This window comes from Pinus tabuliformis, chromosome 3_1 (assembly GCF_031772625.1).
Source record: "Pinus tabuliformis cultivar Carrire ecotype Pingquan chromosome 3_1, CPIR1, whole genome shotgun sequence".
Classification (NCBI taxonomy): Eukaryota; Viridiplantae; Streptophyta; class Pinopsida; order Pinales; family Pinaceae; genus Pinus; species Pinus tabuliformis.
Genome location: NC_142301.1, coordinates 237,226,765 through 237,238,488, shown reverse-complemented (window position 1 = coordinate 237,238,488; position 11,724 = coordinate 237,226,765). Strand labels below are relative to the sequence as shown.

Here is an 11,724-nt window from a genome sequence, read left to right as displayed (position 1 = left end):
CCCTAATCTACAATAGAATCTACAACAATGCTTCTATGCTCTTTAACTTTTGCAATTGCCTCATGGATTGCAAAAGAATATCGATGTCATTGGCAGAAATGAAAACTTAAGGAATGCCTCTAAAAATATTTTTTATTTAATAAATTAGTTTATTATTGAGTTTTTATAAAAAAAATATTGGTGAAAATGGAAAATATGAAACATGGAAATATTGTTAATAAAAAATTTAATAAATAAATAAAATTTACATTAAACATTGTTATTGAGTTTTTTTTGTTCCAAAGAAACGTGATCTCAATGTTTTAAGGAAGAATGATGTTAATTGGAGTCATAAAGATATAATTTTCTATTATTTTAAGAAAGTATCTACAACAACACTTCATTGTGCATAATAAAAAATGAAAATGCACTTCATTAGGCACAATGGAAAATGAAATCGTAATGAATTTAAAACAAGTTTTGTTGTAGTACTTTTATTGTTTTAGTGGGTAAATGTAGTTATTTTAATATTAATATTAATTTTAATTTGAAAGTCAATATACTTAATATTATACTAGCATAGATTTATCTTAAATATGGATCTAACATGAGCGAAGAGGGATCCAATTTCTTCAATTGCAATTTTTTTATGAGAAAACATTATTTAAATGTTTTGTATAGTTATTTAATTTTTTATTTTTAGATTTTTTTTAAAATTTTATTTTGGTATACCTGAGAAAAATTTCAACTTTGATGATGGACGGTCACGGTTACACATCATACTGGGTTGTAGAATAAGACTCTAGGCTCAATTAAATTATAATATTAATAATATAAATAATGTTATTAAATTATTAAAAATATATTATTAAATATTAAATATTAAAAGTATATTGATAATGTTAAATTATTAGTAAAATATTTTTAATAATATAAATATTAAATAATGTTATATTAATCAAATAAATAAAATTATTTATAGTATTAGTGATTAATATATAGGCTTTATATTCTTAAAATTTATATATATTATGGTTTAATTAATAATATTATTAAATTGGGTTTATAATATTAAGTTTGTAATATCTATAATTTTGTTTAGATATAAATATAATTTAAAATAATATAATCAATATAGGTTAATTAAATTATTTATAATAATAATGATTAATTAACCATTTATAATTATTAATATAATAATAATATATGATAGGTTAATATGATTATTTTAATATTGGTTATTTATTAATATTAATATATATTTCAAATTATAATTAAAATAATTAAAGTTTATAATTATATTACATTTATCATTCATATATATATATATATATATATATTGACAGGCAATGTTTAAATTGTTGACCATGATTGAAGTTGAACCTATGTTTAATATATTTAATAATAGTCAACGTGATGATATAGTCAAACATAGTCAATATTTCTAGCCCGAATGTGAAAAACGATAGTCAACCATGTCCAACCATAGTAAAACAATTGTTAACCATAGTGAAAACATATTCAACCATATCCTCTCATTATCATTATAGACAACCATAATCTATCATAGAAAATTATTGTCAATCGTCATCAAACTAGTCAAACATCTCAATGTGACAAACCATTGTCTCATTATGAAAAACTTGGTTATAATGTTACATTACATAGTGTGACAAAAAATTGTTGAACATCGCAATGGTGCGACAATGTGGAAATTTACGAAATGTCACAATGTGACATTTAAAAATTGGTTAACTGCATTTATTAATGTGGTGAACCATAGTTACCATAATCAACGTTTAAAGCCCATTATCAACCCATGCTCGACATGGCCAACCAATGTTAATATTGTCAAACATGGCCAACCTAGGTTATCATCGTAAAATATAATCAATCGTAGCCTTGCATTACATTGCAATTTATTCAACGACGCAACATGACATTACAGAGTTGGTGTTTAATATTAGTATTTCTAATATTGGGGTTTCTAATATTGGGTTTAAAATATTGAGTTTAATATTGCGTTTATTATTAGGTTCATAATATTATATTTAGTATTAGGGTTTGAAATGTTGATTTTTAATATTTAGATTTATAACATTTGGTTTAATATTTAGTTTTTTAATGTTATGGTTTGTAATATTAATGCAAGGGTTTATAATATGAATCTTAGCGTTTAACCTTAATCCCTTGTGTTTTCTAATCCTTTGGATTTAAAATATAATTCCTTGGCTTTATATATTAATAAACCTCTGAGTTTATTAATCCCTTGGGTTTATAATATTAATTCCAAGTGTTTATAATATTAATCCATTAGGCTTTGAGAGGAGAGAAGGCGATTGCTCTGCGCGGTGTGTTCTAGGGTTTGAACTCTTGCTGTAACGACAGACTATGCCAGACAGAAGATTTCCTGCAACTTCTGATAGGCTAAGGAACTTTCAACCCCCAACCAAAAGGTACTCTATTCAATGGATCCCCCTAGGGGGGAGGGCGATGCGCCTCCCCCACATAACGACAATGGGCAGCATCAGCATGCGGAAGGCAATGGAACAGTAAACCAGAAAGAGAAAAATGTAGAACTGAACTCTCAACGAACAAAGCAAGATATCACACCACCAGAAGTTCGCTCAATAACATGCAAACCAGTTGCATCTGAGCGTCCAAAAGTAGAACTTCCAGGCCACCGAATCAATGCGAAAATACAGTACATGAAGGATCATGCTCTGATAGGGAAGTTCATTGGACTATGGCCAACTGAGAAAGCGCTAAGGAGCTGGATAAATGTGAAATGGCATCCCAAGGGACATATAACTTTGCAGCTAGGACCAAAAGGGTTCTTCACTGCTATATTCAACTGTCTGGAGGACAGAAACAGGGTTCTGGATGGAGGCCCGTATTTCTTCAATGCTGCTGGACTATTTCTCAGAGGATGGGTAGAGCGCTTCAACTCAGACAAGGAGGATCTCAGCTGGGCTCCAGTCTGGATCCGATTTTATTCGCTGCCTGTGGAATATTGGGAGGAAGACTCATTACAAGCGCTCGGAAATGCTCTAGGCGAATTTGTAAAGGTTGCAGAGGAAACAAAAACCTGTAGATACACCTCATTTGCTCGTATCTGTGTCTACATGAATCTCAACCAGGCTCTCCTAGATGCGGTAAGTGTCTTTCATGATGATATTGAATGGGTCCAGCCGATTGATTATGAACATGTACCTTTTAGATGTCGCAGATGTCATGCCTTGGGACATTTATTTAGAGACTTTCCGTTAACACAAAAACCCTCTCCTTCCTCTGGACCAGATGCCTCTGAAGCAGACGGCTTTACCAAAGTAGCAAACCACCGAAAATCTCACAAGAAGCAAGCCTCAAAGCCCAAGATGCCGCAATCCAATCCCTTAGGGCCTTCAACAAGCAATAGCTTTGGAATTCTAGCTAACCATAAAGATCCAAGCATGGATTCACCCTCCCTTCCAGATCCAAAAGTTATGAAAGACAACTAGTTGAAATAGGTAGTTCCCATTGAGCCTCATGCAGATTCTCAAATCAAGGGAGCTTCTACCTTCGACAAGCAGAAGGAACCATTGTGGACAACCCAAGCAATGCAGATGGAGATCCCTCAACCACATGCCAATCCAGAAGAGGAATTTAATGAAGAATCGTACTATCCACAGTTCATGGAGGAAGAAACAGAAGCAATAGATATAGGGGAACTGGACATTCCAGGTCTAGAAAAGGCTTGCACAACAAATAATTTCATTGAAATTCCAATGGGACAACTTGAGAATCTGGAAGAAGTTCTATCAAGGGTGCAACAGCAAAAATCTTTGGGTATACAAATTGGAGGACCCTGGGATGGAAGATTCATAGCCAAAGACATCAAAAAGCGAGGAAGGAAAACTGATTTACAGAGAACAATCAGGATAGGACATATATTAGTGGAATCTGGCAGGTATTCCAAGCTAACCAAGTACTACAGATCTGAAAATAATCCTTCCCAATGAAGTTAATCTCATGGAATATAAGAGGGCTCAATGGCCCAAGGAAGATACAAATTCTTAAAAAAATGATAAAGCAAGAAAATCCTCAAGTTCTGTTCTTGCAAGAAACCAAATGCAATTCTAATGCTTTAGACAGATTTGCTGCAAAAATTTGGCCAGGGAGTCTTAATGTTGTTGTGGATGCTGATGGGGCATCTGGAGGGCTGGCGATTCTCTGGGACTCAAGAGCTATCAATCTCAACAATATTCATGCACATAGGAACTTCCTTCAAGCATTTTTTCACATTATTGGGACAAATATACACGGGCTCCTTACTAATGTATATTTTCCACAGGAAGCCTCTCTCAAAGCTGGGATCCTTAACTCCCTCTCTGAACTTAATCACAATAGACCACACCCCTTATGGATCTCCGGTGGAGATTTCAACATGATCACAAGAATGGAAGAAAAAAGAGGAGGACGATGCAGAGGTAGTCAGGAAGGATTCCCTCTAAAGGATTTCATTCAGGCTAATTGGCTCATAGACCTCCCTTTCAATAATGGAATGTTTACTTGGAATAATAGAAGAGCAGGGAACCAGCAGATCGCCTCTAGGCTAGATCGGTTTCTGCTATCGGACAATGCTATCCACATCGGTGGAGATTTCACAGCCTCCATAATGCCACTCTCAGGCTCTGATCACTGGCCCATTTCCCTTCAATGGTCACGTCCAGGAAATCAGATTCGCAGGCCTTTTCATTTTGAGGCTTTTTGGATGTCCCATCCAGACATCCAAAAACTAATCAACTCTGAATGGAACAATTTTATCCCTCCTCCAGGCTAAAAAATGTTCCAATTCCAGCAAAAGCTTAAGCATATAAAAGGTAAGATCAAGCACTGGAATCACACATCCTTTGCAACATCTTCCAGGGTAAAAGTGACATCGAATTAGAAATGAATCAACTGCATTGAGGGACGTTCAGAGGTCCTGTCAGAACAGGAAAAAACTCTTGATTTGCAACTTGCAGAAAGGGCTAGGCAGGAAGAAACATTGTGGAGGCAAAAATCAAGAGTCAGATGGCTTAGAGATGGAGAGAAAAACAAAAAATTCTTTCATAGCACCACCCTCCAGTGCAGAATGCATAACAATATAACACATATTCAAAATGAGCAGGGCATCAGGGTGGAAACGCACGAAGAAATTGAAGGCGCTCTATTAAATTACTTCAAGCAAATGCACCGAGAGCCAAATGGGGACAGATCATAGGCTATAGAGAAAATTACCAGGAACATTCCTAAACTTATCTCTGATGAACACAACCAACTGCTTCTCAAGCCCGTTGACCTACAAGAGGTGGTACTTGCAGTATGACAACTGAAAGCTGGTAAGGCTCCTGGCCCAGATGGATTTACCTCCAATTTCTTCCATAGCTTCTGGGAATTGATCAAGACGGAAATCTGGCAAGTGGTTGAGGAGTCATGATCTCTAAGATGGATGTTTCTAGGGATGAATGCTACATTCATAGCTCTAATTCCCAAGGTGGATCTGCCAAGCACACCTGACAAATATCGACCTATAGCACTATGCAACATAATCTACAAGATTATGTCTAAAATCATAGCATCCCGACTCAAACTGTTGCTCCCTCTCATTATCTCGCCCGAGCAATCCGGATATGTGGAAGGAAGGCAGATCACTGATGGCATCATCCTGACACATGAAATAATTCACTCTTTGAAGACTTCTAAGAAGCCAGGTATGTTGCTCAAATTAGATCTCTCAAAAGCTTTTGACAGCCTAAGTTGGATGTATATTGAAAAAGTTTTAACTACTTTTGGTTTTGCCGCCCCCTGGATTAGATGGGTTATGAGCCTTATATCCTCCTCTTTCTTCTCTATTCTAATCAGTGATATTCCCTCTTCTACCTTTCATCCTTCTCGAGGAATCCGGCAAGGAGACCCCCTCTCCCCTTTTCTGTTTGTTATTATGGCCAAAGGTTTAGGCCGTAGTATCAAGTCTGCTCAGCAATCCCAACTTCTCAGAGGCCTTTCCTTTCATAATTCCCCTGCTTTCACCCACCAGCAGTTTGTTGATGATAACATGCTTTATGGGCATCCTTCTGTCCAAGAAGCACGTCAACTCAAAACTCTTTTAACAGACTTCTCAGATGCCTCTAGCGCCTCCATCAATAAATCGAAATCGTAAATTTTCTTTTTTCATACCCCCTCTCTTACTCAGTCGGCTATTATCCGTATTATGGGCTTCTCCTCTGCTAGACTCCCTTCCACTTATCTTGGTGCTCCCTTGATAGCCTCGACCCTTAATCATTCTTCATGGAAAATCCTTTTAGAGAACCTGGAAGCGCGGTTATCCTCTTGGACTCATAGATCTCTCAATATTGCCAGTCGGCTTGTCCTCATAAAAGCAGTTCTTCAAGCCATGCCGTTATACCTCTTCTCCATCTTGGCTGCACCCAAATGGGTTCTCAAAGAACTCATCTCTCTTCAAAGATCATTTCTTTGGGGTAGCAGTGGCCATAAGCGAAAGTGGGCTCTGGTCAAATGGGAGACTGCGTGTTTACCAAAGAAAGGGGGAGGAATTGGTTTGAGGGACCCCTCTCATAGTAATAAGGTTATTGGAGCTCGAATTTGGTGGAAATGGCTAATTGAGCCTTTCACACCTTGGGCCTCCCTTTGGATAGCTAAATATGCTAGAAATTGTCCAACGGAGGAACTAATAAGATTATCAGAGGTCAGCCTAGGATCAATTATGTGGAACTCTTCCAAGCAGCATAAGACTCTCATTCAGCAGCACAGCTTTTGGGAGGTGAAGAATGGCAGCACTGCAAGGTTGTGGGAAGATTCTTGGCAGCAGTTGCCTAAACTAAAGGACCAAATCCCTCCTAATCCTCATATGGAGCAGAATATGCAATCTCATGATATGGTGGAAAACTTCTGGAGAAACTCCTCGAACCATGAACACAGGGAATGGCTTAAAGCATTTCAGATCTTAAAACATGGACCGGCGCAAGCTCAACAAACCCTAGAAACAGAATTAATGAAAAGAAGAATTCAATACTCTGAGGAAAAGGATATTCTAAGGTGGGGATATGAAGAAAGAGGCTCTTTTTCTACAAGAGAGGCCTACAACATCATGATCAAAGAACACATGCTGATAGATCCACTCTGGAGAAAAATATGGGACCCCTCAATATGGCCGAAAATCTCTACCTTTCTTTGGCTCCTATGTCACAACAAGATTCTCACATGGGACAACCTAAGAAAAAGAAACTTTCATGGACCTTATATTTGTCCGATCTGTAAACAAAAGGAGGAAACCACAAAGCATCTCATGCACTCATGTGCGCTGGCACAAAATCTTTGGGAAAAGGTCAGTTTCCACTGTCAAAAGGAAGGAAGAACCAATGGAGAAATTACTACTACTGTTTGCAACTGGGCCCATATGTTGGCATTATGATACATATGTTGTACTTGATGGCAACCCACTCATCTCAGATAATAAATTATAGTGTAGAGAAAAGTTCACGCACTTATATGCAAAGAAAAGTTTATTTCATGTAGAGAAAAGTTCATGCACTTTTATGCAGAGAAACATTTATTTCATGTAGAGAAAAGTTCACGCACTTTTATGCAGAGAAAAGTTTATTTCATGTAGAGAAAAAGTTCACGCACTTTCATGCAAGGAAAAGCGCGTATATGTTGGAGAACTTACCTTTGGTCCATGATAGTTAGTCCTTGGTATTTGAACCTATGGTTTTGGACCATGGTACGCACTTTCATGCAAGGAAAAGAGCGTATATGTTGGAGAACTTACCTTTGGTCCATGGTAGTTAATCCTTGGTATTTAAAACTATGAGGAAAAGCGCGTATATGTTGGAGAACTTACCTTTGGTCCATGGTAGTTAGTCCTTGGTATTTGAACCTATGGTTTTGGACCATGGTACACACTTTCATGCAAGGAAAATCATGTATATGTTGGAGAACTTACCTTTGGTCCATGGTAGTTAGTCCTTGGTATTTGAACCTATGGTTTTGGACCATGGTACCTCATCAAAAGTGTTGATCTCACGCACTTTCATGGTTGGTTCATGGTATTAGTCCGACAGTTTTTGATCCTATGGTTTTGGCCCGTGGTATTGCATCCAAAAGTGTTGATCTCACGCACTTTCATGGTTGGTTCATGGTATTAGTCCAACAGTTTTTTGATCCTATGGTTTTGGACCGTGGTATTGAGAAAGGACTAAGGCTATAAAAGAGGAAGGAGATCATTTGGCAAGGCATCTTCTGAATTATCGAATATCTGATAAAGTGCTAGATCTGGAATATTGTGATTGGGTTATGGTGCAGATCTGGATCTGAATGAAGAAGGAACCTGAGCGTAAGGAGAAGGATAAGTTCTATTGATGGGTCAAAATCTTAAGGCTGGAATAGTGGTATCTCTATATGATTTTGATCTGTGATATGTGGCATACGCTTGATCTATAAATCTAATAATCTGGGTCTGAATTATTGATGCATGTTTTATTTTACACATGTTATGATCTGGGTATGTCTGATGTAACAACTGCAAAGTTATAAGGAAATATTTGCAGATCTGTATGCGGGTTGGCTTTGGTGAAATCAGAGATTGATGATGCAAGTGTAGTTGATGGGTTTTTGATGTTCTTGGATCCAGTCTGAAAATTAATGAAAAGTGGTCCTTGAAAGAAAAGAAGTAGGGGGTTGTAGCTCCCTTCCAGGAGAGACTGGAAAACGAAAGAGAGAGTTGTAGCTCTCTGCAGGTTGTAGCCTGCGTACTGGTAAAGGACTGCACTAGTACAAAATCATTGTAAAAGGAGTTTCTTATTAAAAGAAGATAGAGACATATTGCAGCAGGTGGTTTTCACCCACATTGGGTTTCCACCTTATATCTGGTGTTCTTTTGTGTGACTATTTGCTTTTCTTGTTCCTGCTCATTATTTTATGATTCTGACATACAAAGTAATGATCAATATTTGAAGAATTATTCAAAGTATAAATAAGGAAGATATATTGAAAAGAATTTGATAATACTGATTCACCCCCCTCTCAGTATTATTTCCAACAATTGGTATCAGAGCAGGTCCTTCTGAAGAAGCTTGATCGCTTGAAGGAAGATCTAACATCATGAGCAACTACGAGAGGGAAGCATCAATCAGGCCACCGATTTTTGATGGGACAAACTTCGTATATTGGAAGGTAAGAGTTACTGCCTATCTTCAATCTTTGGGTACAGAAGTATGGGACATTATAGAAACAGGGTATACTTTTCCATCAGCTACTCCTACAGATTCAGCTGAGAAGAAGAAATATGAAACAAATGCAAAGGCGGTTAATACTCTTCTAGGATGTCTATCTCAATCTAAATTCGTGAAGGTTATGCAATATAAATCCGCAAAAGAAATATGGGACAAGATTGTTTTGAGCTACGAAGGAGATGAACAGGTAAAACGTGCAAAACTTCAAACCCTCAGGATTCAGTATGAGAATCTCAGAATGTATAATGATGAAAGTGTGGCTAACTATTTTCTTCGTGTGGATGAGATTGTTAATTGTATGAAAAATTTGGGTGAAGAAATAAAAGAGGCTGTTGTGGTTGAAAAAGTTCTAAGATCTTTGTCACCTAGGTTTGAATCTAAAGTTTCTGCTATAGAAGAAAAGGAGAATCTACAACATCTTAAAATGTCACAACTACATGGAATTCTAACTGCTTATGAAATGAGAAAAGGAGGTCCATCTGACAGGAAAGAAGCTGCCTTCAAGGCTTCAGGTAAAGGAGAGTACTATGAATCAGGACATGGGTTAGAAGAAGAAGAAGAATCAAATTTTGTCAGAAATCTTCAACGGGGTGCTGGACGGTTCAGAGGTAAGTTACCCTTCAAATGCTTTTCTTGTGGAAGAGTAGGTCACTATGCTGCCAAATGTCCTCATAAGGATAAGATCGACAAGGGAAAGGAACCTATTAGATGGAACAAGAAACAGAATGCAAATAAGAAAAGCTACTACACTCATGAAGACAGTGATGGTCTATCAAATAGTGATGAAGATGAACGAGGTAATGACTATAAAATTTTAATGGCCTTTGAAAACGATGATTACATGGATGCTATAGATGTGGATAGTTTTCATGAAGAGATTTCTAGACTTAAGACATGTATAGAAGAAAAGAATATGATCATTGATACTCTACAATTTCAAATTGATGAAAAAGAAAAATATCTTGAAAAGTTAGAAGGTGAAATTGTTGGCCTTAGAAAAGAAATTGAGAAAACAAAGGCTATTAATCTTAAGTTTGTCAAAGGATCTGAAACTCTGGATGAGATCATCAATGTACAGCGTTCTCCGCTAAACAAGACAGGTCTGGGGTATAATGGAGAAACATCTCAAGCATCCACCTCAAAGAGTTATCTTGATGCAGCAAGAAGGAATGAGCAAAAGCACAATGGAGATCACCAGGTAAAGCAGGGACGAATTACATCAAGAACGAACAAAGACTATCAGGTAAACCAGGGGCAATCTGTCTTAAGGATGAACAAAAGTTACAACCAGCCACAGGTAAAATCTTCTCAATTTGCTTCAAGAATGGATGACAATAGAAATTAAAATCATTTGGCCGGTAGATTTGATAATCACAGAAGTTTCTTCAATGGGCAATGTTTCTCTTGCCATAACTTTGGTCACAAAGCAGCTCAATGTGTTGCATATAAAACAATCATGACTAGAGAAGCTCAAAAACAAAGAAGTATGATCGGGATTACAAAAAGGACCTATAACAACTTTTCGGCTCTTGAAAATGAAGTTGAATGTTCTATTTGCAATAACTTTGGTCATGAAGATTCTGAATGCAGGAGCAGGTTTCAGCAGACAAAGGAACAAGCCTCAAGCACCAGAACATGGAGAATAAAGGAACCACAAACAGAGAGATGTGGGATAGCCTTTTATGCAGAGGGACAAGAAAATCTATGGTACATCGACAGTGGATGTTCGAAGCATATGACAGGTGATAAAGAAAAACTTGAATCATATTCTGCTTTAGAAAAGGGAAAGAAAGTTTCTTTTGGAAATGATACTCCAGCAGCTATAAAAGGAAAAGGCACAGCTCAATTAAAAGAAAAGGTCAAAGCTGGAAATGTTTTGTATGTTGATGGCTTGAAGCATAACCTTCTGAGTGTCAGTCAGATGTGCGATCAAGGAACCGAGGTAATATTTCGATCAAATGGATGTAGCGTTCGTGATCTTGATATAGGGAAAACAGTGATCAAAGGTAGAAGAACTCCAAATAATCTATACATATTTGAAGAAGGACAACAACAATGTTATTTGAGCAAGGATGATGAGCACTGGTTATGGCACCGGAGGTTGGGGCATCTAAGCTTTTCACAAATAAGGAAAGCATGCAAATATCAGGCAGTTCGTGGTCTTCCAGATATCAAAATTCCAGACAACACCATATGCAAATCATGTCAGTTTGGAAAGCAAACCAAAACTAACTTTCCAGAGAAGGAAGGATCAGCTAGCATGCCTCTTGAGCTAGTCCATACAGATGTATGTGGTCCATTTAGGAAAAGGACACCTCGAGGAGAAGAATACTTGATATTATTCATTGACGATTTCTCCAGGTTTGTTTGGTTAGGACTTATGAAGCACAAAGACGAAGCATTCGAGAAATTCAAATCCTTCAAAGCCTTGGTTGAAAATGAATCAGGTTACAAAATTAAGTGCCTCAGG

The 11,724-nt window shown here is 37.1% G+C and overlaps 1 protein-coding gene across 1 annotated transcript; it reads left to right on the top strand.

The window, feature by feature from the left end:
* The first annotated feature begins 4,042 nt into the window (after positions 1–4,042).
* LOC149186672 (uncharacterized) lies at positions 4,043–4,801 on the top strand. Its single transcript, XM_089409419.1, has one exon. The coding sequence runs from the start codon at positions 4,043–4,045 to the stop codon at positions 4,799–4,801; it is 759 nt and encodes a 252-aa protein (XP_089265545.1).
* The last annotated feature ends 6,923 nt before the right edge of the window (positions 4,802–11,724 follow it).